Source organism: Mangifera indica, chromosome 12 (genome assembly GCF_011075055.1).
Source record: "Mangifera indica cultivar Alphonso chromosome 12, CATAS_Mindica_2.1, whole genome shotgun sequence".
Taxonomy (NCBI): Eukaryota; Viridiplantae; Streptophyta; class Magnoliopsida; order Sapindales; family Anacardiaceae; genus Mangifera; species Mangifera indica.
This window is the reverse complement of record NC_058148.1, coordinates 9,014,145-9,030,037: the sequence shown is the minus strand read 5'-3', so window position 1 is coordinate 9,030,037 and position 15,893 is coordinate 9,014,145. Positions and strand designations below refer to the sequence as shown.

At 35.9% G+C, this 15,893-nt stretch overlaps 3 protein-coding genes across 4 annotated transcripts; 2 read left to right on the top strand and 1 right to left on the bottom strand.

Moving 5' to 3' along the window:
- The first annotated feature begins 1,041 nt into the window (after positions 1-1,041).
- On the top strand, positions 1,042-3,554 carry LOC123192517 (ABC transporter G family member 6-like). Its single transcript, XM_044605100.1, has one exon. The coding sequence runs from the start codon at positions 1,194-1,196 to the stop codon at positions 3,462-3,464; it is 2,271 nt and encodes a 756-aa protein (XP_044461035.1). The 5' UTR covers positions 1,042-1,193; the 3' UTR covers positions 3,465-3,554.
- Positions 3,555-5,498: 1,944 nt separating this feature from the next.
- LOC123192910 lies at positions 5,499-6,400 on the top strand. Its single transcript, XM_044605613.1, has one exon. It carries the CDS (start codon positions 5,795-5,797, stop codon positions 6,362-6,364), a length of 570 nt encoding a protein of 189 aa, XP_044461548.1. The 5' UTR covers positions 5,499-5,794; the 3' UTR covers positions 6,365-6,400.
- A 220-nt stretch (positions 6,401-6,620) lies between these two features.
- Positions 6,621-15,634, bottom strand: LOC123192909 (SAC3 family protein A). Of its 2 annotated transcripts, none has more exons than XM_044605611.1 (13): positions 15,176-15,634; positions 13,131-13,991; positions 12,212-12,646; positions 11,744-11,845; positions 10,277-10,374; positions 9,936-10,116; positions 9,308-9,802; positions 9,063-9,203; positions 8,780-8,839; positions 8,088-8,218; positions 7,597-7,730; positions 7,228-7,454; positions 6,621-7,067 (listed from the first exon to the last, which is right to left on the bottom strand). In XM_044605611.1, exons 1-13 carry the CDS (start codon positions 15,233-15,235, stop codon positions 6,957-6,959), a joined length of 3,036 nt encoding a protein of 1,011 aa, XP_044461546.1. In that variant the 5' UTR covers positions 15,236-15,634; the 3' UTR covers positions 6,621-6,956. The 2 variants fall into 2 exon arrangements, with proteins under 2 accessions (XP_044461546.1, XP_044461547.1); XM_044605612.1 differs by having other exon boundaries at positions 9,936-10,113; positions 15,176-15,633.
- Between the last annotated feature and the right edge of the window lie 259 nt (positions 15,635-15,893).

Sequence of the window (15,893 nt, the reverse complement as noted above, 5' to 3'; positions counted from 1 at the left end):
AATATATAAATTTCTCGTTATTTAGGAGTTTTTATGTTTCCATTTGATAAAGTTGAGATTTTTTTAAAATTAAATTAAAAAATAATTTAAAAATTTTTAAAATCAAACTAAACTAAAAAAATATAATCTAATCATTTTAAATTATAATTTAAACCTATTAAAATAATCTACATTTAAATATATATAATTTAATATAATTAATTAAATTATAATTTTTTAAAAATATAATATGAAAATATATAATATATATGTAAAGAGAACAATAAAATAAATATAAAAAATAAACTGTATACTTAATTATTTATTAAAATTTTTTATCAAATATAAATTATATATATTTTAAAGAATACAATTTATAATTTAGTTTAATTTGAATATCGTTTAAACGATACTCTCAATTTTTAAAAAATTTATTAACTTAATCTAAATCATATTATAAATCAAATTAAATTGTAATTTTTAAATAATTTGATCTAATTTTATAATTTGAATTAAATTATACACACTCTTACCAGTATTTATTCCTATTTTAAATCAAAAAAATATCCACTAAATTGATTAATTATTAATTGGAGTCAACTTCTCTTCAATTATAAAGCCTATTCAATAATAATTATTGTGAAAAATTCTTTAATCCAAAAAGGAGAAACTCTGCATTTTCAATTTTAATCAACAACTTTGATAGGCTTAGCTTACGCCTCAGTAGATCAACATCCAACCTAATTTCATTTACACCAAAATATCCAGCACTAATTACCCATTACACCACGTGTCATCAATCACGTAATCCCAACTACCCACGTGTCCTCCCATACCCATCCTCCCTCTAAGTAAAAGAAGACGTATTCATGTCAAACAAATTTGGAGATTTTAGGTCACCTTTCTCCACCCATATGATTCAAATTTATGAGAAAACTATTTAGTATTTACTTGTCAATAAATAAATAAATAAATTTATCTATTAAAAAAATTAAAAAAAAAAAACTTACCTTTTCACATTTACTATATATAATAAACAAATCCCAACGCAAACATGCCCTCAACCAAAACCTAAACCTCTCAAATTCCACTTCTAAATAGACCCACCAAAACCACACTCCCCTCCTCCGCATTCGCCACCACGATTTCAAGGCGTTACGTCTGCTCCCACGCACTCAACATTGCTAAACCTAATATTAATTTCAATTTCAAGCATGTCTCGTGCTGTAGCGGAAAATAGTGTATCCCCAGTTTCTGATAATAATTTTCCCTTCTTTACTCACTCCATGGAGTTAAATGACTTGTCTTACGAGACCCCCGGGGCGTCACCCACTCTCGGCCAGTTGTTGAAGCGAGTAGGCGACGTACGGAAAGAAGAGACGGGAGATGAGACTCCGGTGCATCAGATTCTTGACGTCAGCGAAACCGGCAGTGTGGAGCCTCGTTCTCTACCGTTCGTTTTGTCTTTCAACAATTTGACTTACAGCGTCAAGGTCCGCCGCAGAATGGGGCTCCCGGGGATCTTCCGTCGACATCGGCAACACCGTCTTGGCGCTGCTACTGCGACGGATCTTGTGCCCGGAGAGAGCCTTTTCTCGAAAACCAAGACTCTTCTCAATGACATCTCCGGCGAGGCGCGCGACGGTGAGATTATGGCTGTGCTTGGCGCCAGTGGTTCCGGAAAGTCGACGCTAATCGACGCGTTGGCAAATCGTATCGCGAAAGGGAGCTTGAAAGGAACAATTACACTGAATGGCGAAGTATTGGAGTCAAGGATGTTGAAAGTAATCTCCGCTTATGTCATGCAAGACGATTTGTTGTTCCCGATGTTAACGGTGGAGGAGACGTTAATGTTCGCGGCAGAGTTCCGACTGCCGAGAGCATTGTCAAAGTCAAAAAAGAAAATGCGGGTTCAAGCTTTGATAGATCAACTAGGGTTACGAAACGCCGCAAAAACAGTTATAGGAGATGAAGGTCACAGAGGAGTATCCGGCGGAGAGCGACGTCGTGTTTCAATAGGAATTGATATAATTCATGATCCAATTATATTATTTCTTGACGAACCGACTTCAGGGCTCGACTCCACCAGTGCCTATATGGTGGTGAAGGTTTTACAAAGAATCGCTCAAAGTGGAAGCATCGTCATGATGTCGATTCACCAGCCAAGTTACCGGATTCTCGGGTTGCTGGATAGAATGATATTCTTGTCACGTGGACAAACTGTTTACAGCGGTTCACCGATGAGTTTGCCTCTGTTTTTTGCCGAGTTCGGCCATCCGATTCCGGAACACGAGAATCGGACCGAGTTCGCTCTTGACCTTATCCGAGAACTCGAAGGCTCCCCCGGCGGGACGAAAAGTTTAGTTGAATTTAACAAATCATGGCAACAAATGAAGCACACGAGAAGTACTTCAGTTCATGTAGTTGAGAGCAATCAACAAGGCCTCTCACTCAAAGAAGCCATTAGCGCAAGTATTTCAAGAGGAAAATTAGTTTCAGGTGCAACCAAAAACGATGCAAGTTCAACATCAATGGTGCCCGCTTTTGCCAATCCGTTCTGGATTGAAATAGCGGTTTTGTCCAAAAGATCAATCACAAATTCACGTAGAATGCCGGAACTGTTCGGGATTCGATTGGGGGCAGTTTTGGTAACCGGATTTATTTTAGCCACCATGTTTTGGCACCTTGATAATTCGCCCAAAGGCGTTCAAGAACGATTAGGCTTCTTCGCTTTCGCCATGTCCACAACTTTCTACACGTGCGCCGACGCCCTCCCTGTGTTTCTTCAAGAACGATACATTTTCATGAGAGAGACTTCTCACAACGCTTATCGGAGATCATCTTACGTGTTATCTCACGCTCTGGTGGCGTTACCGTCGTTGATTTTCCTCTCATTAGCCTTCTCCGCCACCACATTTTGGGCGGTGGGCCTCGACGGCGGAGTCTCTGGGTTCTTATTCTATTTAGGGATAATCTTCGCCTCCTTTTGGGCGGGAAGTTCTTTCGTCACGTTTCTCTCAGGTGTTGTGCCTCATGTTATGTTAGGGTACACCATTGTTGTTGCCATTTTAGCTTACTTTTTACTCTTCAGTGGCTTCTTCATCAGCCGCGACCGAATCCCTGCCTACTGGATTTGGTTCCATTACTTGTCACTCATCAAATACCCGTATGAAGCCGTTTTGCTAAACGAGTTTGAGGATCCGGTAAAGTGTTTTGTCAGAGGGGTTCAGATTTTCGACAACACGCCGCTGGGGGCAGTGCCGACATCCGTGAAAGCGAAATTGTTGGAGACTCTGAGCTCGACTTTGGGGATGAGGATTACAAGCTCAACGTGCTTGACGACAGGGTCGGATATATTAGAGCAACAAGGGATCACCGATTTGAGTAAATGGAGTTGCTTGTGGATCACTGTGGCTTGGGGTTTTCTGTTCAGGATTTTGTTTTACTTTTCTTTGTTAGTGGGAAGCAAGAACAAGCGGCAGTAAGAATTCGTGAGGAAAGCTTATTAATTAAAGTTTCAATTTTATGTGAAAATTATTAATATATCTTAATTAATTATTTGATGAATTTGCCAATGGTCTGTCTGTCTGTATTTGTATGTACTAACTGTTGCTTCAAGCTGGATTTTTGCATGGCATGCATGCCGACGATGCCAATAATTAATGAAACAAAGTATCTAATTAATTTAATGTCACCTTTCAACCATCGAAACGTATTTATAAATTATTTATTTTAAGTCCAAAAACGTATAAGTGAAATTGGATTATCCGAATAATTTGTTTTGACATAGTATACTAGTACAAACAGGGGGCTGAGACTGAGTTGGTCACCTAAATTCGGATATGAAAAAGTTGACTTGCCAAAATATATGGGATTTAGTCAAATATATATCTGTTAGCTACATTTACCTTACCACCGTCATACAACTAACAGAGTAAATAATATATAGAATACAAGAAAGAGTCCATCAATTACACAGTTTGAACATAGATGACCAGTAGTGTGACATTTAATTATTTTTTAGGTGTATACAATTTTAGCTGACTCTTTGAAGTTGAGGGTAATAATAAGAATTATGTCTGAGTCGAGTCATGCTAAAATTGGTGTGACCCCTCGTGCTATAGATTATGTTTTGCCAAGCCCAATCAAAATATGAGCCCTGATGGGCTATGTCAGCCAGTAATTTTTTAAAGACTCAGGGCTAGTTGGTTCGGTTTCGAAAATTAACTCATTCGATTTGGTTTAGCTCAAATTCGTTTAATTCGAAATTAATTTGAGTTTGAGCTGAAAGAATGGACTCGTTTTTAAAATCAAATCGAACTTGACTGAGAGAGAGTTTGACTTAGTTTAATTTGAGTTTCACTCAAATTCATAGTTTAAGTATATAATTTGATTCATAGCTAAAGTTTATAATTCATTAACAAAACGATATTATTTTACCTATTATTAGAGAAAATAACATCGTTTTATTAATAAATCATAAACTTGAGTCATTGATTTGAGTCATAAACTCAAACCAAACTCAAATGGAACCTAATCAAACTATTTTTTATATGAGTTAAACTCGAATTACTTTTAATTTTAGTTTAACAAATTCGAATCAAATTATTTTTTATTCGAACTAAAAATATTTAGACTTAACTAGGTTTATATCGATCTCTACTCGGGGTATAACCCATAACATGGTGGGTTATGTCTCCGTAGACTTTTTGGGTTTTATGATATTATATTATTTATTATTCGTTGGCATTTTTCATTTAATCAACCTTAGTGATGCCTAAAAAATTTATAAACAAATATTTGCCATTGCCAAATTGACTAAAATGTGTGAAGTTGTAATTTTGGTAGGAAGGACTGCAAAGGGCAACGGTGACAACGTGATAATGTAGGTGAAAAATAAAGAATGATGAAGTAAAATATGACATAGTAAAGATTGGTGGAATACATTAACGTGACTATGAAAGTTGAAAACTCCGTCAAATAGATTTTCATACAAGATTTAAGATAATCTTAATATTCAATATTTTTATTAACTTAGTTGAAAAAATGATACAAACAGATTCTCTTTATGTGATAGTCTCAAAAGATAAAAAGAATATATCAAGAAGAGGGTTTCAAAGAATAATAGGATGTTAAACCTTCTATTATATTGAAAATAACGATTTTACTCTTACCTCTAACAGAAGTTAAACTATAGATAGGTGTTTAGTATTTTAAATTACTGTAGATATAATTTTAAAATTAGGTTAAAATTGGGCGGAAAATAACCCTTTGGCCTTTAATTAATTATTAATACTTTCAAGGTATATAATTTTGTCCATGTACCGATTTATAAAGGCAAAGTATAAATTAAGTTTGGTGGCCTAATTTAATAATTGTTTTCGTCTAACACGACTGTCATAGACAATGCCTTTGGGTAAATTGTATGCGTATCGTATTGATCTCCTTCAATACCCATTAATTAGTTCAACAAAAACAGCAATCCATAAATGTATACTTCAATTCAATGTATTCTAGAAGCTGAAATTACTGCCTTCAATTCAAGGGAAAGCCACATTTATAATTAACCTGCTTATTTGTGGATAATCACCGTAATAGGGCTTTGTGTTTTCTGGGAGGTCCAATATAGATAATCAAATCCAGCCCAAAACCTACCCGCCACTGATTATTGCCACGTAGATAGATCCAAAACCCCATGATAAACAAACAAGAACCAGAGAAAATTAAAAATAAATAATCTATTAAGAAGTGACCTTACCTTATCCATAGAAAATAATGTAACACACAGCTCACCACGAAGAAAGCCAAGAAAACAATGGTTTCCGTATCACCTTCTTCTTCTCTTCAACTCTCCACAAACTCATTCCCCTCAAGCGCTCCTTCCCTCATCAAATCCCACGCGCAAACCTTCACATTCACTACTCGCGCTGCCGATTCCGAAACGCCAACCGAGTCTGAGTCCGAAACCCCCAAGCCCGATTCGGGAGACCCGTTCGAGTCGCGGCTTGCGCAGGTCAGGATCCGGTACAAGAGCGGAACCGGGAAAAAGGCGGAAGCCCGGAAGGCGAAAAAGGGGGGAACCACCACAAAGGCCGGGTCGTCAATGTACTTGCCTCCGGTCCCACTAAAGCAGCCGGTCTCCGGCGGGGTGAAAGTTGAGTTCGGGTTCAGCCCGTACAGCGAGATAATCAACGGGCGGATAGCCATTCTGGGGCTAACGGCGCTGTTGGCGGTGGAGTTAGCGACAGGGAAGGGGGTGATAAATTATCACACGCCAGCGACTGTGCTAATTCAGGTTTATTTTATGGCGGCAGTAAGCGCGTTGTTTTTGAAGTACGAGAAAGAGAGAGTGAGCATGTGGCCTAAGGCAGAGGCCAAGAAATGAAATTAGCAAAAAGCAATTATATGATAATTGAGATTATCTTTTTGTTTTTGTTAATTAATTAATTAATTCAAATATGAAAAGTTAATAATAAAAATATATTATCTTTTTGTTTTTGTTAATTAATTAATTAATTCAAATATGAAAAGTTAATAATAAAAAGTATATTATCTTTCAATTATTCTAATTATATTGTGCATGGCAGGTAAAACGACGTCGTAGAACAAAATAAATATATTAAAACGAAGAAGCTTATGTTATTAACCTTGCTTATTTCTTCTTTACCATGCATTTGATTTGTTATTCCGAATCCAAGTGGAACAAAATAAATCTGATATGTCAATTCTTCACCAGAAAGAATGACGAATTTCATATAAAAAAAAAATTGAAATCCAATAAAAAGCTACAATGCCCCTCCCTCTGCCAGGGGAATTTGAATTCTGATTCTGTACCAACAACACTTAATACGGCTGTGATCTATACCTTCTCTACAAGTTACAGACAATCCATCAGAAAGTTCAGGCTCCTTCTCCTTCTTGTAGTTGGTGCCGCACCTATTTGGTTAAGCTGTCAATTGAATCGATTAAGTAAACAATCAGCTTGTTGATGAGGATGCCCGTGTTAGAAAATCGTTTACTGCAAGATTACTGTCTCCATGGGACACAGCGTCTTCTGGTTCTGGCATGAACAGTGAAGATGACGAAGCCTGCACATAAAAGCACCTCCATCAGTTATAGCGGCGACACCAAAAATGGTGATAGAAAGGAATAACTTGAGAAATCACAACTACTATTAATAAGTGGATGGTTTGGCTTGGAAATTTTTTACTGGTAGATTGTATTTGGCTAGGCTTAGGTTGAACATACCTTTGCATCAACTTGCAAGTCTCCATTATTGTCTGCAACAAGAGATGCACCATGTGCCTTCAGCCACTCCACACACTCCTCTACTCCATCCGTGTCCTTTTCATCACATCCTTCATTGACACTTGCGAAGCCCAAGACCTGAGCAATGTATGAAACAGGTACCATAGGACGATATGACCGAGACATGCAGCTTACAGCCTTAAAACGCATCTTTTCTACATACAGATCTGCCAAAAGCCCAAAACAGAAAAAAAGAAAAGAAAAGAAAAAACATATTAGAAAAAGGAAAAGACTTCAACCTCCTTTTATTTACTATAATGACAATATGAGATTCTCAAACTAGAGATTGTTCCAATGATTTATACCCACCCATAAAATAAGTGTTCAAGTTAGGCGCAGTCTTGTATAGTCTGAAGAACATAACATAATTCCCTGAAGTAACCGCTGCACGTACTGCAAGGGCATGCTTAACAGCCTCATCCTCCTTTGCAACATTTGATAATCTGGCAACTCAACACAACAGAGATTTTGCATTAGTTGACAAGATAAAAGCTAAAAATTACATTTCATTCAATAGACAAGGCTGAAGTTATTCATCCTAAATTAAAATGATTGAAAGGGTATCATAGAATGAACCTTTGGTTTAAAATCCAATCACGCAACAACAAATGGTGGATCACAGATCAGAGAATCAGATAACTATAAAAATAATAATAATAAACATAGCATTCTTAATATCCGTCAAAATACATCAACACCACATTTCAATTTCAGACAGTAACATAACAAAATACACAAAAGAATGTATGAAGGCAAACATAGAACATCAACAGAAGCAACATTCTTTCTTAAGTACTAACCTTGACATCCCTAGTAAGAGCTCCCTCTTATTGTTTGAGTGTAAGATAACACAAAGTAAGTTGTAAGCAGAGAATTCCAACTGGCATCCCTCAATTCCTTCCGCATAAAGGATTTTCAGCTGAGATTGGCACTGAATACAAATAAACCAAAGTCAGAGAACAACTCTGGTTCAATGGAAAAATGGAACCTTTCATTAAACATTCAACATTACACTAGAAAAAAGAAAGAAAATGGTGCTATTTAATTAAAAGGTCCATCATGTTCAGAAAGACACCGAGCACAAGACCGACTCCCTGCTGTAAAGTAATAGAATATAATAAAGGGATTCAAACACTAGACAGCTTCTGTTAATCAAGCTCTAACATCATGTTCAGGAACCATACAACCTTACAAGTTTAGATTGACACAGAAGGACCAAATAATATTACATAAACTGATATTTTCCACAAGACTATTCTTAAGGATGATGAGCAAACTGCAATTAATTGCACTACCACAATAGAAACACCTTCAAAATTTACCGTACAGCATACTGATAATTAAAAAAGGGTCATTAGATAACCAACTTTAGCCTCAGAAATATAAGGAAAGCACAAAATCAGAATAACAATTTAGCAAAGGCCAAAAAATGAAAAAATCCATCCAAAGAAGAAAATAACAAAATGCCTTTTGTGAAATGTAAGGCCAAAACCTGATTATATTCGGGCAAATCTCCATATTCTATCGCCAATCGAGCATGAGTTTCATAAACCTGAAAGCAAATCAACGTTAAGTACAGAATACTAGAATAAAAATTTAAGAATCATCAAAATACAAAGAACATTATTTCCTTGATGGAAAGCAGGAGTAATTGGATTTGTGGTTGGTTGGGGGGGGGGGGGGGGGGGGGGGGGGGGGGGGGTGTGTGGTGGTGTGTTTTGTGGGGTGGGTGTGGTGTACGGTTTGGGGGTTTGTTGATGTGGCGTCATACATACTCTAACTGTTAGATGATTGCGTATCCGTTGCACAGTTAGATCTTGACGAATAGACTTCAGCTGATCACATTTGTAAAGGTAGTTCTTTTGTGAATTCTGAACCATAAGCAGAGCTTTTTCCAACACTTCTTCTGGTCTCACCTGAAGCCATTATGCCAACAATATCAGTAATTATCCGCTTATAAATTTGTTTCAACTCAAAAGGCCTAGAAACTTCATTAAAGAAACAAGACAGTGATAGTTACAGTGGAAGGATCAGGTGCGGAAGTGAGACGGAGATAACGTTTCTCAATTTCCTGGCAGGTCCCCTTAACAGTCAATGCATCCCAATCAATGTCTTCCACAGCCCTGCTGCCACCATCTTCATAGTTTTTGCTAATCACCAAGGCACTTGCCCTCCGGTCATACAAGTTTCCAGCACCAGCAATTCTAGGCCTGAAGTGATTAGTTTCTACTCGATTTCCTTGGCCTTTTTCAAAACGCTTTGAACGATTTTCACGTCTCATTCTTTCCTCTGGTGAATTAACCAGTGCTATAGCACCAGAATAATATGATGTTAAACTTTGTTCCTTATCACTATCACTTGATGCATCACCATTGTCTAGTGCATTAAAACCATCAGCTGCAACACGCTGCCTCTTAACTGGCCTCTGGGTACTTTTATTTGCAGATTTCTGCTCAGACAGAAGAATTTTAATATTACTCAAGCCATTCTCCTTGCTCATATTCCCACAAAAAGGCTGCAATAAATTCAATCAACTTGACAATTTTAGTATCTAACCAAATGTATGCAGCTCAAGAATTGGTAAGTCAAGATTTGGGTCCAGAACAGCAAAAATGGAGCTCTCACAGAAGAGGTGAATGAAGGAATACCTTTTTATCCTTCTCATTGGAATGAGTCCAGCCACTAAATTTTACCGCGTCATTACTGGCAGAAGCTGACTTGTTAATTGATTTTTCCTCCGGTAAAGGCTCCCATCTACTTTTGGTTCGTCTACTTGGACTCCTCTTATACTTTGATAGTGCAGAAACAGGAGTTGAATTCTGCAAACTGCTAGAAGGCATATAAATTTTAGAAGAGATAGGAAAAGAAAAAGAGCACACTTTCATTCTTACAACATCTACAAAGAGGTCAAGGAGAAAAACGTAACTCAAACTAATTTTATGTTTTGGGGGTGGGGGTTTGGGGAGGAGAAGAGAGAGAGAGAGCATACTCTTTGTTGACCATTTCCCCATTAGGTAAAGGAAAAAGAGGCTCGGTATCCCAGTCTCGTGTGTAGAGTGTCCCATCAGCTGTTGCCTTAGTAATTATCTGGTAAACAAAAAGGAGAAAAAACTTGTTAGATATTTTACTAAACCAGAACAGGGTACTGCAGAAACAAGCATCACTCGGTATATAAACCACATCAAATTATCCCGACAATGAAGCTCGGAACAATTAAAAAGCCTAGTAGTTTATCGTTGCTTAAAAAAAAAAAATTAGGAAGTTGAAAATCTAAAGACCAAACGAGAAAAGCCATGCATGAGATAGATTTTACAGCAGAAGTCCTATCTCCACAGGTACAAAACATAATTAAAGAATAGATGACAAAAGTGTTGAGCTATATGTTAAAATTTCTGATGTGCATCAAATTCTCCTAAGCTTAGTCATCAAAGACATCAATCTTACATAGCAATACAATAAATCATGTGTGATGCACACTGCACTTTCTAATTACGTTACATTTTTTTTTTCATTGCAGATAATAGAATTTGACAATTTGTTACCACTGAACTCTTTTTTAATCAAAAACTCTGACGTGTACATTTTCTTAATTTGCTTTAATCTTCACAATCATTCTGATCAAAGTAAAATATAACTAAATTTTGAACATTCTGATACAAGCCACCATAATCAATAAAAAACTCAAAACCATGCCAAGAGAATTAATAGGGAAATGGACAATGTCAATGATAGAACTCTCATCACCACACAAAAACATGGACATCATGCAACCAGAGGGTGTGAAAGGTGTGATCCAAGAAGATTCTAGTGATGTATATGCAGCTGTTCATAATTGGTGAATTGAGGCATCACAGTTAAAGAAAAATTAAAAAAGAGGACATGATGGAGAGACAGGGGAAGGAAGAAATCTGAATAGTTGGCTCATTGTTGGGAGAGACTGGCACTCTTAAGTCTGCCAAAATTGAAGTGTTCTTTGGATTTCTATTACTTGTGTTTTCCATTGTGTTGATTAGCTTTCTTAATTCCTCTAGTATTCAATACAATTTTCACTCAACTCATATACATTTTTTTTTTTTGATAACCAAGGACCCCACCAATATTTGTTGGACTAGTAAACCCAAGACACAGTGATTGGACCCACAACTACTACACCAAATAAGTCAAGGTTTTACAAGCGTGACAGAGGCTCGAACCCAGGTCTTCACCTTGGAAGTTCTAATGTTCCATCAGTTTTGCTAACCTTTGGGGTTAACTCATATACATTTTGCCCTCATTTCCCTTGATAAAATTAGGATTGTTTTGTGATTGATTCAGTTCACTTTGGGTCTCCAACAGTCAAACTTAGCAGTGAACAACTAATACCTAAAATAAATTTTTAAACTTGCATAGCAGCAAATTTCTTTCTCAAACAGTTTCTCCAAAATACCCAATAAAATACAGTAGAATGTAAACTCACCTCCTTCATGACAGCTTGACAAGTTGCCATCTCTGTATCATCTTTACATCGACCCAAGGCTCTTTCAACATAACCACGTAGTGATTTAGGGAACATACCAGGCTGCAAGCAACAAAAAGTCAATAGCTGCTGCAGTAAAATCACCACTTTCATCATAAAAATAGTACAGGAAATCATCCCAGCATAACTTATATGACAATATGAATAATTAAAGAATGAAAATCACTGGAAAATTCTGATAGTGAAAGAACCATTCAGAATTTTAGGAAGTAGATGATATAACAGTCTCTTCAATCAAATGAAAAAACCACTCATTTTCTACAAATGAAGAACTACTGAAGGAAAAAAATTGAAATCCTAAAAGACTATAGTCATACATCAAATTGAATCACAAGTACCCTGTCAATGTCACAATAAAAAGGCAAGAAAGAAACCACAACAGGGTCTTACAGTTAACAGGAGTCTCACCTTGAGTATTGAATCAGCAGCATCATTAGACAACACTTTCTCATTTGGTTTTGGCATCGAAATGCAGACATAAGCAGGTTTTGCAGCAGTAGTGGCTGAGCTATCCTTGTTGGTTTTCTGTAAACCTATGGCCAAATTTGAAGCAATTCTAGGATTTGTAGGAATCTGCAAGTTGCTTGCCCTTCGATTATCCAATAAAGAAGTCTGTACAGGTGGTGATTGAAAATTTTGAGGTGCCTGCTGAGCAGTGGGATAAGGCGAATTGGGTCCTTGAGGACATGCAACTTTTTGTTGCTCCTGAAAATTATCATAAAGAGTTTTTGACTCCATAGGCTTTTGCAACTGAGACTGCAAATGACTGAGATGATGATTTTGGAAACTTGGAGCACCATGTTTCCAGTAACTATCATGAGAACCATTGATTGGTGCAGTTGGCTGAAAAGGAAGAAAGAATAAGATAATAATTGATTATCTAATGAAGTAACATCATCATATGACATAATTAAACGAGACAACAATTCAACTAACATTCTATTAGACTGGATAATGCTGCCTGAAGATATTAAAAATATATTTGAAAATTATCACAAGTTTGTTTAAATAATAGAGCAGCAGAAACTGCAGGTCTATCTTATGAACAATTATGTTCAATGTCTACACTCCCTAAGCAAAGAACTAATTGAATCACCAAGTAAACATAATTCAGTAAACAATTGTATGACTCTTATTACAACACATTACACCAAAACTTTCCTGAAAACCTAAAATCTTGATAAATCACAATAAAATTGAAATAATTACAATCTTAAAACCCATACAGGAGTTGTTAATAAAATTAAGATATGCATAAAATGTCAATGTAAACACCTTATGAGGCCATATAATTTCAAGCACAGCTCACATGAAAGAAAATCCAAACCTGTAATACAGGCATTTGCAATGAACTTGAATCCTGCTGCCAGGGCAAAGGATAAGTAGTGGGAGGCTGGCTGTTTGTAGTTTGGTAACCAACTGTACCACCAGGAGCAGTAACTTGGTTAGAAGCAGTAGCAACGGGCATATTCTCTGTCCCTGGAGCACAGCTAACTTCTGTTGAACCATAATAATCTGTCCATTGATTGTACTGTTGTTGATATTGCAGTGACGGCGCAGGCGCAGCTGCAGTACCAGAATTGTAAGTGCCACTTGCATCTGCAGGGTAGTTTGTATATTGATGAGGATTATAATTTGCATAATTGCCTTCATTCCATGAGTTCAACTGATTATTGTAACTGCTACTTGGGTAACTTCCAGCTTTCTGATAATCACCAGGATGGTAGTAAGTGCCTGAATAACTTGCAGACCCAGGATAAGACCCTGAATTCGGAAACGAAGATATAGGCTGATAAGGAGCACCTGTATTTTGATATGCTCCTACAGGCTGGGAGTACGAGTGGTTAGGTTGCTGCTGATAGCTGCTATAGTAACCTGGGTATCCAGTGTTTCCATAACTATATGGATCACTAGAATTTAGGTAAGGAGTATAGCCACTGTAATCTTGTGATACAGCAGTTGTTCCTGAATTTGATGAACTTGCTACAGATGTCGCATTTACTCCCTCTTGAACATTCCTTACAAGCGGTTCTGTCTGTTGCTCATGGTGATAAGTGGAATTTGGAAGACTTCCATTCTCTATGGAGTGATTATCTACAACATGTGTATTCCATGACACAGCTCCAGATCCAGTTGTTGTGGGAAGATATGATGTTTGTGATTGACTAGCATCAACAACGTATCGATTCTAGAAAAAATAGAAAAAAATGTTACGCCAGTGAAAGCATAATATCCAAAAATAGCATAAACTGATTGATGTCACTCAACTGGAGATATATAAGGATTTTATATGTACTGGGACCATAAAGATTAAGAGACCAAAATAAAAAGATGCGATATGTAAAAATTGTTAACAAGCAACCTACACCACTCAATGGACAGGCTCTTCTTAGAGGTAAATACACCAAGTTTGCTGTGTGTTACTATAACACAAAAATTATTCAATATTTTTTAAAACCAAACAGTTATAGTCTGGCCATCATGTAAATTGGTAAGACTGTCAAAATTTCTATCAGAATCAATAACTTTACTTATTATAGCTAATCTATCAGGTAGACAGGCAGTAACATCTATAAGAGTAATCTACTGAGATGAAAAAGTGGATGTAATTATTTCATTCAGATAGTTTTCAAGGATTGATTTAGTGTACAAGACATCTTATTCCATTATGCTCAAATCCCTTTAAGATGAAAACAAACAGCTATATTCATTTTCATACTGCATTACATCCATAAGCAGAGTTAGCTTATATGTGAGACAGTGAGAATCAAGAGCTTTTTGATTTGACATAAGTAGTCTAAGAAAAATGAAACCGGAAGATACATAAAATAGGTGACCTTTTGCATATATCCAACTTATATCCAAAAAAAACTATACTCATCTAAAGTCTTGAACCAGATAGTGAGTTGCAATTCAATTATAAATCAATCAAAGCAACTCTATGAACAATTTTTTCTTCCTCACTGCTCCAAATTTACTAAAGAACGTTACAAACTAAAACCTAATTCAATACATCCACATCACTACTATTTACTTCTAGCTATTCAATAAACTTCAGTTCCAAACCTGTGCCCCATTCAAAACCTACATTCTAAATTCTTAGAAAAGCATTAAAAGTAATCTAATCTTGTTGATAAATCCAATAGATGAACACCTTTTTATTTTTAAACATATAACCCTAATAAAAGCTATATATTCTACAAAACATATTCCAGCTATCAATTTATCAGTAACATAAACAAAACTTCTATTGGTTAATATAGCACAATTCATCAACTCAAATTAAAACCATACAACAAATTTAAAAAAAAAGAATAACTACCTCAACTCAAATTAAAACCATACAACAAATTTAAAATAAAGAATAACTACCTCAACCAAATTAGGGTCAAGTGAAGCCACGGTCTGAGTATTCCCTCCTTGATTCATCATCTCATTAACATCCTAATTTTAATCCACTGTACAAAAAGAATATAAAAAAACCAAAACCCTAAATATGAAACTGAACCACTCTTGACCTTCCAAAACAAAACAAAAATAAAATTAAAAAACCCAGTAACTTCAGTTTGAAAGATCTTGGGCTCAAATATAATGAAATCAACGAAGAAAACAGAGAAAAAATTACGACTTTATGTGTAATAGTGTGATTTATTTAGAATTTTTTTTATTCGGAAAAAAAAAAAATAGTGAATGAAGAAGAAAGTAGGACGCAGTCAAACCAGACGGAGACCCAGATAAAGAGAAAGGAAATAATTTTTCCTTTTATTTTTTTTCCGTATCGGACAAGAGAGAGCGAGAGAGATTGAAGTGGGTTTCTACGTTGGGGCGTGTTTGGTTAACGCTGGCGATAGAGAAAGATAATTATTTGTAATTTAGATAAACAATTAATAATAATAATAATAATAATAATAATAATGTTTAGCCTTCTTACATAATTAATCATAAAAGGTCAAAATAATTGTTAGGGTAATTAATTAAAATAATTTGTTCCGGTATTTATATAGTACTAATTAATACTTCAAAAATTATATAAAAAAATAAAGACATGATTTTTCGATAATTGATATAAGTTAGAGTACGAAATTTGAAT

Excerpts from the sequence above, each read along its gene's own strand:
- LOC123192517 (XM_044605100.1), top strand. The coding sequence starts at position 1,194 with ATGTCTCGTGCTGTAGCGGAAAATAGTGTATCCCCAGTTTCTGATAAT.
- LOC123192910 (XM_044605613.1), top strand. The coding sequence starts at position 5,795 with ATGGTTTCCGTATCACCTTCTTCTTCTCTTCAACTCTCCACAAACTCA.
- LOC123192909 (XM_044605611.1), bottom strand. The coding sequence starts at position 15,235 with ATGATGAATCAAGGAGGGAATACTCAGACCGTGGCTTCACTTGACCCT. Across the intron at positions 9,803-9,935 it reads CCAATGAGAAGGATAAAAAG|CCTTTTTGTGGGAATATGAG; the intron begins GTATTCCTTCAT and ends AATTTATTGCAG. Across the intron at positions 9,204-9,307 it reads CCGCACCTGATCCTTCCACT|GTGAGACCAGAAGAAGTGTT; the intron begins GTAACTATCACT and ends TAATGGCTTCAG.